The sequence below is a fragment of the Sus scrofa genome, chromosome 13 (genome assembly GCF_000003025.6).
Source record: "Sus scrofa isolate TJ Tabasco breed Duroc chromosome 13, Sscrofa11.1, whole genome shotgun sequence".
Classification (NCBI taxonomy): domain Eukaryota; kingdom Metazoa; phylum Chordata; class Mammalia; order Artiodactyla; family Suidae; genus Sus; species Sus scrofa.
The window spans coordinates 157,453,302-157,467,279 of record NC_010455.5 but is presented as its reverse complement, the minus strand read 5'-3'; the positions used below and the strand labels follow the sequence as shown (position 1 = coordinate 157,467,279).

Below are 13,978 nucleotides of genomic sequence, written 5' to 3'. Positions count from 1 at the left end.
ATATACCTAGAGTTACTTATTTTATTCCTGCTTTTAGAATTCCATAACTAAATCATAGTTGATGTGAAACTTGGTTAGATCAATAGAAACTATGAATATACCCATGTAGCCATGACTGAAAATAAAAGTTTCTAATTAATATGTATGGAATATATAATCTATTATACTTTGACTTTTAGGAAAAGATCAAAACAAGCATCAGGACACATATCAAGTATTGCAAAGAAAGTAATACGGAAAGAATGCACATAATAATTAGACGATAAAATATTTGCAAATGATTAAAGCAAATAAGATGCAATTGACAATGAAAAGGTGTACATGTGGGGGTGGGGGTATATAAGAACTCTGTACTTCACTTAGTTTTGCTATGAACCTAAAACTGTTCTATTAAAAAAATGTAAGTTTTGGGAGTTCCCGTCGTGGCGCAGTGGTTAACGAATCCGACTAGGAACCATGAGGTTGCGGGTTCGGTCCCTGCCCTTGCTCAGTGGGTTAACGATCCGGCGTTGCCGTGAGCTGTGGTGTAGGTTGCAGACTCGGCTCGGATCCCGAGTTGCTGTGGCTCTGGCGTAGGCTGGTGGCTGCAGCTCCGATTCAACCCCTAGCCTGGGAACCTCCATATACCGCGGGAGCGGCCCAAGAAATGGCAAAAAGACAAAAAAAAAAAAAAAAAAAAGTAAGTTTATTTTTAAAAAATACCAAGGTGTGAGCAGTGGTTTGACTCAGGAATTCACAAAGTATCTCATCACCATACATATAAATAATACTGAGTTGGATATAACCCCCCAAATTAACAACACTATCATTATGGTGTGTGTATGAACACTAACTTAATCTGTATAAACTGTTATATACATAACCTTATCCGCAAATTCCCCAAACAGGACTTGTGTATATTCTAAAAGGGCCATTTTGAGAAAAAAATGTCAGTTTCCCATCTAATTTTAAACAGGTGTTTCTTCTCATCTATTCCTTTTGAATTCTATAGTAGGCATTGACTATGAGATGCTCCAAGGAAGAAAACTGGGAATCTTTTTTTTTTTTTTTGGTCTTTTTAGGGCCACACCCAAGGCATATGGAAATTCCCAAGGCCTGGGGTCTAATCAGAGCTACAACTGCCGGCCTACACCACAGCCACAGCAATGCAGGATCTGAACCACATCTGGGGACCTACACCACAGCTCATGGCAATGCCTGATCCTTAACCCACCGAGGAAGGCCAGGGATCAAACCCAAGTCCTCATGGTTACCAGTTGGGTTCGTTATCACTGAGCCACAGCCAAAGCTCCAGGAATCTTTTTTTCGCTTTTTAGGGCTGCCTCTGTAGCATATGGAGGTTCCCAGTCTAGGGGTCCAAACAGGACTACAGCTGCCAGCCTACATCACAGCCACAGCAATGCCAGATTCTTAACCCACTGGGCGAGGCCAGAGATCGAACCCTCAACCTCATGGTTCCTAGTTGGATTGTTCCACTGCACCAGGACAGGAACTCCTCTGAGAATCTTAAGTATGAATTTTACTACAGGCCTTGCTCTCTTCAGTAGGAGAACTTAAAAATCAGCAGCTGTTGGTGTTCCCATCGTGGCTCAGCAGAAACAATCTGACTAGCAACCATGAGGATGCTGGTTCAATCCCTGGCCTCAGTCAGCGGGTTAAGGATCTGGCATTGCTGTGGCTGTGGCGTAGGCTAGCAGCTGTAGCTCCAGTTAGATCCCTAGCCTGGAAACCTCCAGATGCCACGGGTGTGGCCCTAAAAAGACAAAAAATAATAATAAAATTTTTTTAAATTAAAAATATTTTAAAAAGGAAAAGCAGGAAGCTTCAAGATTAGGAGCAATTTCAAATATTAATCTGGAAGTAATATGTGTTTAAGACAGGAAAATAGGGCAAGCATGAAAGCTAGAAAACCAATATATTGGTAATACGCTGCATGCATGAATTTATAAAATCTTAAGAATAATGTTAACAGTGTTTAGCAGTAATGGAATAGAAGAAACAGATCGTAGACATTGCTAAGGAATCTAGAGGCTGAATCAATGATGGAAGAAATGGAAGCATCCCAGATGACTAGGGTCTGAACCAAGTTACCTAGGAGAGTGGGCAATGCTGAACAGGAGAAAAAAAAAAGAGAGAGAGAGAGACAAATATATACAGGATAACCTTTAAAGTTTAAGAAAAACCTCCAGCCAGAATTAAGGTAAGTAGATGATGACAGAAAATCTAGAGTTTTCAAAGGGAAATGGGGTCAACTTGAGGCCTAATTGTAGAACAGCTAAGTACCACTGGGTGTGGGAGTTGATAAACTACCTGCTTCTTTTGTCTGTTTTCACAGTTATTGAAAGCGTTGGTAAGTATCTGAACAGACAGAGCGCTACAGCTCATGAAGTGGATGCTTGTGAATTAGATGTGAAGACATTTGCAAAGAATTTTAATGTGATGTCTAGACTAACTATTAAATAACAGTCCAGAGAATATGTAATTCCAAGCTAATGGGAGGAGGGGAATGGAATGTTTTGGGTTTTTTTTTAAGTTTTTTATTGAAATATAATTTATAATGTTGTATAAGTTTCAGGTTACACTTACAGAAAAGTGATTCAGTTTTACACATATATCTATGCATATTCTTATTTAGGTTATTTTCCATTATAGGTTATTATAATGTATTAAGTAGAGTTCCCCGTGCTATACAGTAGGCCCTTGTTGGTTAACTATTCCATATATACTAGTGTGTATATTTTAATCCCAAACTCCTACTTTACCCTCCCTACTCTTTTCCCCTTTGGGAGTTTGTCTGTGAGTCTATTTCTCTTTTGTAAATAAGTTCATTTGGAATTTGTATTTTTAATGACTGCACCCACCTAAGGCATATACAAGTTCCTGGGCCAGGGATTGAATCCAAGCCATCGATGCAGCCTGCAGCTTTGGCAACACTGGATCCTTTAACCCAATGAACAGGCCAGGGATCGAACCTGCATCCTGATGGATACTGAGCCTCAACGGAAACTCCTGCAGTCAGATTCTTAACCCACTCTGCCATGACAGGAGCTCCTAGAATATTTTTTAAAGGCAGAAAAGGAAAAATGTATAACAGGCAAGACCAAAGCAAACTAAAATGGCGGATATATATATATATGCAAATATATCAGAAATTATGTCATAACTGAACTAAATTTCCCCATGAAAAAACAAAGATTGGCAGCCTGGACTTAAAAAAAAAAACTGGAGTTGTTCCATGGCTTGGCAGGCTAAGGAGCTGGTGCTGTCACTGCAGTGGCTCAGGTCACTGCTGTGTTGCAGTTTCAATTCCTGGTCCAGGAAGTTTCCACATGCTGTGGGCATGGCAAAAAAAAGAGAGAACAAACAAAAATAAAAAGCCTTTAAAAAATAAAAATAAAAAGATAACTATATGCTGTATACAGGAGGCATATCTTAAATATGAAGATATGAATAGGATGACAGCAATAAAGATGGCAAGATATACCACATGAATACCAAAAAACTGATGTAGCTATTTTTTTTTTGATGTAGCTATTTTAATTTCAGTCAAAGTAGACTTAAAGCCAGGAGTATTGCCAGAGGCACTTCATTTTATCCTTTCGTAATGATAAAAGTTTCAACTCATCAGGAAAACATTATTCTTTATTTCATGCAACTAATAAACAGCTTCAAAATACATAAAGCAAAATTGCCAGAATTAAAAAGAGAAATAGGCAAGAGTTCCCCTTGTGGGGCAACAGGATCAACAACATCCTGGGGGCACTGGGGTGCGGGTTTGATCCCCTGCCCTGCACAATGGGTTAAGTATCCTGAGTTGCCAAAGCTATAGCTTAGGTTGCAACTGTGACTAGTATCTGATCCCTGGCTTAGGAACTCCATATGCCGAGGGCTGGCCAAAAAAAAAAAGAAAGAACTAGGCAAATCCACATTCATACAGGGACATTTTAACAAACTACTCTCAGTAACTGATAGAATTAAACAATGAACAAAAAAAGAATAAGGATACAGATTATCTGAACAACAAAGGTAATAATTTAATCTAATTGACACATATTAAAACAATGCCTCCATAACTGTACAATATTTTTAAGTTCTCATGAAACATTTACAAAAACTGACTGTTGCTTATTCAAAAAAAAACCCACCATCCTCAGCAAATTTTAAAGAAAATGTACAGAATATTTTGACCAGAGTAGAATTAAGTTAGAGGTCAATAACAAAAAGATAACCAAGGGGAAAAAAACAAACTCCAAAACATGTTTAGAGATAGAGTAACATGTGAAAGAATATTATAATGAAAATTAGAAAAAAAAAAAAAAAAAGGTCTCACCTGAGGCATGTAGAAGTTCACAGGCCAGAAATTGAACTTATATGCCACAGCAGTGACCTGAGCTGCTACAGTTAAGACCATATCCTAACCCGATGAACCACCAGGGGACTCTGTAGAAAATATCTTGAATCAAATAAGAGTGAAAGATATCATATCCCAATTTGTGGAATGCTGAGAAAGCTGAGTCTAGAAAGAAACTTATGGTTTTAAGCACATACATTTGAAAAGAGAAAATATCAAATAAGCCCTATCTGAATGTCACTAAGTTAAAAAGAGATGGCAAATTAAACCAAAGCCCTCTTTACCTCTAGCAAGTTTTTTTTTTGGTCTGGTGTTTTTGTTTTTGTTTTTGGTATAGCCGCTGCATGCTTTCTTATCCTTCCTGTTTACATGATTTACCTTTTCCATCCTTTTTCCTCTTCCTTTTTTTTAAGGGCCTCACCCATGGCATATGGAGGTTCCCAGGCTAGGGGTCAAAAAGCAGTTACAGTTGCCAGCCTACACCAGTTATAGCAATGCAGGATCCAAGCTGATTCTGTGATTAATAACGCAGCCCATGGCAGTGCTGGATGCTTAACCCACTGAGCAAGGCCAGAAATTGAATCTACATCCTCATGGATACCAGTTGGATTCATTTCCACTGTGCCACAATGGAAACTCCATCCATCCTTTTACTTATAATCCAGTCTATCACTGAATCTAAAGAATGTTTCCCATAAACAGCATATTGTTGGAGTATGGTTTCTTTTTTTTAATCCAATCTAACAATCTTTGCCTTCTGATTGTTCAGTGTATCCGGATTTAATGTTTTATCGATGCAGTTGTATTTGTGCATGCCATTTATTTTGGTTTCTGTCATAGGTTTTTTGCTCCTTGCTTCTTCCTTTCTTTAAGAGTGAATATTTTCTAATGCAGCATTTTAATTTCTTTAATAATTTTTTTAAGTGATTGCTCTAGGGTTTGCCATACACACTTTATCAGAATAAACTTCAGATTTATCTGACTTAATTTGTTATTTATAAAAAGGTTATTCCTATATATTTATATTCCCTTGTCCCTTTTGTGGTATTGTTACACATGTTCCATTTATTAGTTACAACCCCAATAATACATGATTATAATCTACAGGTATTCCTTTACCCCAATACAGCTTTGCCCTCACTCATCTCTTGCGCTGTTATTGGTATGTATTTTACACATATATTAAATTTCTATGTTATTGGCTCGATAATACATTCTATATATACTATTTTACACAATTGCTTGTTAAAGCGAGGGAATAAAGGAGAATTATACATATAGCCTGTATGTTGTAATTTCATAACTGCCTTTACTAATGCTCTTTGTTCTTTCATGTAAATTTGAATTACCATCTCAGTTCAAATGCTTTCTGCCTAAAGAATTTCCTTTAGAAGTTCCCTGGTGACCTAGCTGGTTAAGGATCCAGTGTTGTTACTGCTGTAGCTCAGGTCTCTGCTATGGTATGGGTTTGATCTTAGGCCCAGGAATTTCCACATACCTTGGGTGCAGCCTAAAAACAAAAAAAAATTTCCTTTAGTTTCTTGGGGTTTTTTTGTTTTGCTTTTCAAGGCCCAACATGCAGCATATGGAAGTTCCTGAGCTAGAAGTTGAATTGGAGTTCCAGATGCAGGATTGCCAGATGCCAGATCCTTAAACCACTGAGGGAGGCCAGAGATCAAACCTGCATCCTCATGGATACTAATCATATGTTCGTAACCCACTAAGCCACAACGGGAACTCTGAAAACAGGTTTAATCTCCTGACTTGACCATAAATAAGTAGGAAGCAGTCATTTACAGTGAGTTTACACCAAAGCTCTTTTTAAAAAAAAAGATAGGAGTTCCCATCGTGGCTCAGAGATAAAGAACTCAACTATTATTCATGAGGATGAGGGTTCAATCCCAGGCTTCACTAAGTGGGTTAAGGATCTGGCATTGCTGTGGCTGTGGTGTAGGCCAGCAGCTGCAGCTCCAATTGGACCCCTAGCCTGGGGACTTCCATATGCCTCAGGTGCGGTCCTGAAGAAGAAGAAAGACAGAGACAAAACACTGAGGGTCTGGAAGGTCCGGATTAACTCTAAATCCGGCAGTTTAGGTAACCTTGTCAAATTCTATAAACAGGCACTGGCTTTTAATAAACAGCAGTAACAAACAGATTTAATCAGGGGATACCCACACAGTTTTAGGGAAGTCATCAGATGCCAACAACAAGACAAAACAATTCATGTTTCTAAAAAGGAATTGTTATAGAGAACTTCCTCATGTAAAACTGAGTTCTCTTGTGGCACAGTGGGTTAAGATCTGGCAATGTCACTGCAGTGGCCCAGGTCAACCCTCAGCAGAGAGGAAAAGAAATAAAGCTTAATTTTTTGAACCTTAATACTTATTTCTACATGTACGTTAATTCCCCAAACACAAATTATCCAAAGATGGCAGTTAATTGTACTACTTTTAATTTTTCGGTAAGATTATGTTTAAGTATACTACATTTTTTTGTGCCCTCACCCCAGGCAGGTGTAAGCTTCCTTAACCCACTGGACCACAAAGGGACTCCATAAGTGTGATAAATTTTAATAGTATTATGTGTTCCCTCAATGGCTACTTTTTAATGTGTTCAATCGCCGTTCCCTTTTAAAATAGATTAATTTAGTAACATATGAATAAAAGCAACTGATTTATGAACTGAAAATAGTGACAAGCTCAACTCCAAAGCTTACACTTTAAACAAGATTCAACATCTTTTATTTACATATTTATGACACACATTAATGGTCTTATACAATTAACTGAATCTAATAATAATGGTGACCATGGAACATAAAGACACAATTCTAAATTTTAGTCAGGCTGAAACACATTTTCACTAACTGAAAGGTACGATAAACAAGCAGCCATTATAAAGTTATAGGCTGTATGTCGATCCACTTAAGATTGAAAGTCAGTCACACAGCTATTGAAACAATAGGGAATTTGCAAATGCAAATATTACATATGCAGGTATAATGCATGCATGGCATCACATTTATTCTTTGTCATTTAAGCCATTTTTAAAGTAAACTGGAATAAGCATCTTAGTAATATATGTACATCAAGGCACATTCTTTTCTTGTGCTTTAGGAATGATTTACATGTGATTTGCTTACATCTTAATTTTACCTCTTCTATTAGCTTCTAATACGTAAACATTTGATTTTAACAATTATCCTGGTAGTTTCCCGGGAGAGAAATGTGGCATCTCTCCACGGTTATTTTGAAAAATCAGAAAACTGGATAGCTTAAAGAGTTGGGAATTTAAAAATCAAACACAAAAATTAATTCTCAGGTAACTTTAAAAAAGAATTCACTTTCAAACAATTTGGTGGGCCATAATCAATTTCTTTAAGTAGTATACTATAATGAGGGCTGAAGTGAAGAATTTTCAATATTCTTAAGTTACTTGACAATTACATGGTATCTACAAGACCACTGTAGATGTTTATATTGCTATCCTATTTCTAAACTGTAGTTTTCCAACAAAATTGAACAATTAAACATGATACAAAAGCTTCAAACACAGCAAACCTAGTTTTCACCCCTCCCCATTTATTGTTTCATGTTATCAAGGAGAAATTTCCCATCAACAGAGTTTAATAACGGTGTTCTTTGCTCATGGTCAATTTACTTGCCTTGAAGGATAGTATAGTAAGGCTTTAAATGTGCATTTCATGCATTTTAATGGCATTTTAAAAAAATCAGCTATTCATTTAAGGGTTCCCCATATAGATTAAGTATATTGTGCAAACTTGATTACAACATGTAACTCATTAAGTGCTTTAAAATATAATAAAGAATCCCTGACTTTATAAGGGGTTAAAATAAATAGTAAGTCAGGACTCACGGATTTGAAGCATTTAAAAAATGTAATATACCTAGGCATCCTACTAAAATGCTTTATATTAGAATTTTTAATCCATAGACAGGGCAAATGAAATCACAGAACCTCTGTATTTTGAGAATACAAGAAAAGCCAATTACTGCAGCCTTTCAAAATCAAAGTATATAGTAATGGCAAAATGCAAATGAAACTGTACAGTTTTTAATTTAGTACAGTTCTTTATAAACATTAATTCATAAAACGTATACCATGATAAACCACTGCCATCAAACAGATTTGTTTTCAATTTCTTTACAGTAAACGGATTTTCTCTACCAAACCCATTAGCCAGACAAACCGTTTAGAAATAAATGTTAAAACACCACCAAACAGCCCAGAGGCTGGACAAACTCTAGGCAGATAGTCATATAGTACTGTAAACAAATGTTCTCTGAGTTCAATATATGTATCACTTCTTTTTAATCTCCATTATGACATTCATTCTGTTTCTGAAATATGTGCCACTTCTACTTCAACAGTCTGAATAGCTTCTGCGACCTCAGACAGCTTCTGTCCTTGCTGTTGTGCCAGCACATAATTAACCACTTGCATAATACTTTGGTCAGAAAGTGTAGATACTGATGGACATTCTTCAGTAGCTGCAACAGCCTCTAGAGCTTCCATAGTTTCTCCTGTCACCACCACAGTTTCAAGTTCTTGAGAAGCACTGCTTTCTTGTTCTTGCATATCTGCTGTTAAGATGCTAACAGCATGCTCCACTTGAGTTCCTTGGTTATGAAACTGAAGGGTATCTTTTTCCAGCATAATTTTGCAAGGCACATAATCTCTGTGGAACTTAGTCATATGTTTACGCAGTGTTCGCGCATCTATGTAGGCTTCACTACATACCGGACAGACATAGGGCCGTTCACCTGTATGTGTCCTGACGTGGCGTTTCAGAGATCGGGCATCTGCCCAAGCTACTCCACATGTTAAGCACTCAAACGGCTTAACTCCTATTTAAAAAAAAGAAGAAAAGTGTGTGTGGTGACAAAATATATTATAGCTGCCTGATAAATAATGCTTTTAAGAATAGTAGGTAGCCCATGAAGACTTTCTATCTTGACTATGGTGATCTCTTACTTTTTACTAGGACTAGAATGGTTTCCCTTAGAATAAAGCAGATTCTGTACTATTCATGGGAACTGGGTTAAGAATCTACTGCAGGAATTCCCACTTTCACACAGCAGAAATCAATCAAACTAGTATCCATAAGGATGCAGGTTCAATCCCTGGCCCCGCTCAGTGGGTTAAGGATCCCAAGTTGCTGTGGCTGTGGTGTAGGCCAGCAGCTGTAGCTCTGAGTGGACCCCTAGCCTAGGAACTTCCACATGTCTCAGGTGTGGCCCTAAAAAGAAAAAAAAAAAAAAAAAATCTAATCTGACTGCAGAAGTTCCAAGTTGCTGCAGAGGTGCAGGTTTGAACCCAGGCCCAGGTCAGTGGGTTAGAGGACCAGGCGTTGCTACAGCTGCAGCTCAGATTTAATTCCTGGGCCAGGGATTTCCATATGCCATACGTGTGGCCAGAAAAAAGAAAAAGAAAAAAATATATTCTCATGGATAGAAGTTGCTAAGCGACAATTTTGAGTTTTTGTGAATGGTCTCTTTTAACCTTCACAGCAATCCTATAATCCTAGGATAAAGAAAGAATCTTCAAGTATTCATTTCAGTATAAAAAGGAGTTCCCATTGTGGCGCATCGGAAATGAATCCAACTAGGAACGATGAGGTTGCGGGTTTGATCCCTGTTCTCACTCAGTGGGTTAAGGATCCGGCGTTGCCATGAGCTGTGGTGTAGGTTGCAGATGTGGCTCAGATCTAGTGTTGCTGTGGCTGTGGTACAGGCTGGCAACTGTAGCTCTGATTCAACCCCTAGCCTGGGAACCTCCATATGCTGCAGGTACGGCCCTAAAAAGCAAAAACAAACACACAAAAAATGTTGATCCAGAATAAGAAGCTTACTAAAAACAAATCTATTTGCATATACAACCTTGATCAGGTTCAAGATCATCTCTACCATTTGAATAAATCTACAATGTAGGATTAATCTATTAAGGAAGGTGAGATAACAGGCAAGAGGAATGGTCAAAGGAAAATCACTATCAGACTGGGTTTCATTGTAGTTAAAAATATAGATAAAACTATATTTAGTAGAGTTACCTCCATGGTTGTTCATGTGTCTCCTATACTCTCTCAGCTGAGTGAATTTCCTTCCACACTGTTCACACACCCGTTCTAAGTTTTGCTTTGCTCTTCCTTTTTTCCCATGGGTAGCTTTCTTTACATGCCTTCTGAACAATGCCTTTTCATAAAATTCTTTGCCACATATATTACACCTAAAATAGAGAAAAAACCCAAATTTTTCCCAAAGCACAAGCATCCATGATAATTAATCCAAAGTACATATATATCTCAATTAAGCCCAGATCATCCTCAGATTTACCCACCTGTAAGGCTCAGTGACAGAATGAGACTTCACATGGGAATACCAATCTTTTTTCCAACTATAGCACTTATCACAAAATTGGCACTGGAATGGCTTCACACCAAGATGTTTGTTCATGTGCTGGCGAAGATCTCTAGCTTCAAAGAAACTTTTTTCACATCTGTAAAAACAAAGTTCATTCACCCAGCTGGAACACCTTATTCTTTTAAAGAACCCAATATATTCTTGGGTTTCTAGAATTCTACAAAATGGGCCCAATTTAAAACAAACAAAAAAAATTCTTGGTATTACAATCTTTCACCAAGGCCACAGGATCTTAAGTTCTTTTAGCTCCAGAGTATCAGAAACATTTTAGAAAGAACCCTGGGGCGTTCCCGTCATGGCGCAGTGGTTAACGAATCCGACTAGGAACCATGAGGTTGCAGGTTCGGTCCCTGCCCTTGCTCAGTGGGTTAACGATCCGGCGTTGCTGTGAGCTGTGGTGTAGGTTGCAGACGCGGCTCGGATCACGCATTGCTGTGGCTCTGGCGTAGGCCGGTGGCTACAGCTCCAATTAGACCCCTAGCCTGGGAACCTCCATATGCCACAGAAGCGGCCCAAAGAAATAGCAAAAAAGACCAAAAAAAAAAAAAAAAAAAAAAAAAGAAAGAACCCTGGAAAGCACCCAAAGGTTATTATTTCCTAACTGTTCAATCCCATCTCATCTGCTCTTTTTACATTCCTTTTCACCCTCTCTGATCCTCTGTCAACGTGTTGGGAATGGGTCTCACTCTTGACCATAAGGAGTAAACTGACTTAGGCCTAGGTCTATCAGAGCACAGCATTCTTTTGGCCATAGTGACTGACTCGCAGATAACTAAATGACTTAACCAGATCCAGTGGCAATGAACCTCAGGGCTTTTACAGGAACTAAGAGAAAAGAAACTTGACAATTTGGGAGTTGAGAGGGTGTGAGGCTGAAACCACTGCCACTGCCTTGGCCATATGGAGCCTCAGACACATCAAGTGCTAATGAACCTAAAACCAGTTTACCATAGACCACTTAGACTCCTAGACTTAACCCTTCATTCAAGTCAGTTTAAATTGGGTTTGTTTTAGAACTGCGACTAAAAATACATGAATAATAAACTATTTCTGTTTTAAAGTAAAACTGACTAGGAGTTCCCGTTGTGGCTCAGTGAGTTAAGAACCCAACATATGCAACAGAAGAAAGGGTGGGGGAAAAAATATAATTGTAATGTATACATGTAAGGATAACCTGACCCCCTTGCTGTACAGTGGGAAAATTAAAAAAAAAAAAAAAAGAACCCAACATAGTATCCCTAAGGACACAAGTTCAACCACTGGCCACACTCAATGGGTTAAGGATCAGGTGTTTCTGCAAGCTACAGTGTAGGTCACAGATGCAGTTCGGAGCTGGTGTTGCTATGGCTGTGGTGCAGGCTGGCAATTGCAGCTCCGATTCAACTCTCTGGCCTGGAAACTTCCATATGCCGCAGGTGTGGCTGAAAAAAAAAAGAATTTTAAAAAGTGACTGGTTAGAGTGACGTCAGCAAATACGGCAGAGTAGGCAATTCCAAAGAGCCCATCCCTCCACAAAAGCAGTGGACAAATTAGCAAAAAAATGTCAGAATCAATTTTACTGGAACTCTGAAAACTAAAATTTTACAGCAACCTGGTAAATATTTAATCAAGACAAGAAACTTAAATCTTGTTAGGAGTTTTGTAGCATTTCAACTTATCTTGGCCCCACTCCTACTGCTCCCCACCCTCAGCTCAGTAGACAGACAGACTGCATCCTGCATTCCTGCTATAGGTTTCCAGTACCAGAAGGACTTATTCTCACAGAACTATACCTGTTTTGCGCTATTTGGTGACTCCTTGAAGGAGCCCCTTAAAGGGCTTGCTTTTATTTAGCCTAACTCTACCAAGGCTGAGGACTAGGGGAGGGGTGGGGTGTAGGCAGGATGAGTTTGTTAAAAAACATTTAAAGGCAAATATATTAGCTACTGCTGCTAGGGAAAGGAACAGAAGTTCAGTGCAAACAATATGCAAACCAAAAGCTTGAGAGAAAAGGCTGGAGAATGAGATGCTTTGAATAAGGGCTTTTGAAAACTCTCACATATTCTCAGGAATCTGGAAGTCCACACAACTTGCCCAGAGCTGGGCTCATGCTCAGAAGACCTGAAAAGGCTCTAAGCTCTCACCAAAGGCTGACTCTGCACAAAGAGAAAGAGAAGACCAGGCAGAATTGTAACTGTTGGAGTTCCTGTTGTGGCTCAGTGGTTAACTAATCCGACTAGGAACCATGAGGTTTCGGGTTTGATCTCTGGTCTCACTCAGTGGGTTAAGGATCCAGTGGTGCCATGAGCTGTGGTGTACGTCACAGATGCGGCTCGGATCCCGTGTTGCTGTGGCTCTGGCATAGGCCAGTGGCTACAGCTCCAATTCGACCCCTAGCCTCTGGGAACCTCCATGTGCCGCGGTGAAGCCCTAGAAAGACCAAAAAAAAAAAAAAAAAAAAAAAAAGAATTGTAACTTCCTGGCTGAGCACTGAGGCATTCTGGAATTAGTGGTGATGCTTGCACAGCACAGTGAATGTACTGAAACCCACCAAATTATACACTTTAAAATGATGAATTCTTAGAGAAATGCAAATCAAAACTTACAATAAGGTACCACCTCACACCAGTCACAATGGCCATCATTAATAAGTCTACATAACAAAAGCTGGAGAGGATGTGGAGAAAGGGGAACCCTCCTACACTGTTGGTAGTAATGTAAATTGCTACAACCACTATGGAAAACAGTACGGAGGTTCCTCAGAAAACTAAATAGAGAACTACCATATGATCCAACAATCCCACTTCTGGGGCATGTATCTGGACAAAACTTTCTTTGAAAAACATACATGCACCCGTATGTTCATAGCAGCACTATTCACAATAGCCAAGATATGGAAACAACCTAAATGTCCATTGACAAAAGAATGGATTAAGAAGATGTGGTACTTGGAGTTCTCCCTGTGGCACAGTGGAAACAATCTGACTAGTATCCATGAGGATGTGGGTTTGATCCCTGGCCTTGCTCAGTGGGTTAATGAGCTGGCATTGCCATGAGCTATGAAGTAGGCCACAGATATGGCTCGGATCCTGTACTGCTGTGGCTCTGGCATAGGCCAGCAGCTGTAGCTCCAATTCAACCCCTAGCCTGGGAACTTCCATATGATGAGGGTGCAGGCCCCCCCCCCAAAAAAAGTGCTACATATACA

At 39.0% G+C, this 13,978-nt stretch overlaps 1 protein-coding gene across 2 annotated transcripts in view; it reads right to left on the bottom strand.

The window, feature by feature from the left end:
• The window catches only part of ZBTB11 (zinc finger and BTB domain containing 11), a 38,193-nt gene continuing 31,278 nt past the window's right edge, over window positions 7,064–13,978 (bottom strand). For both annotated transcript variants that reach the window (XM_003132695.5, XM_021070501.1), the window contains exons 9-11: window positions 10,709–10,867; window positions 10,422–10,597; window positions 7,064–9,219 (exon numbers count right to left, since the gene is read on the bottom strand). In XM_003132695.5, coding sequence (XP_003132743.1) covers window positions 8,702–9,219; window positions 10,422–10,597; window positions 10,709–10,867 — 853 coding nt within the window. In that variant the 3' untranslated portion in view covers window positions 7,064–8,701. The remainder of the gene's footprint in view (window positions 9,220–10,421; window positions 10,598–10,708; window positions 10,868–13,978) is intronic.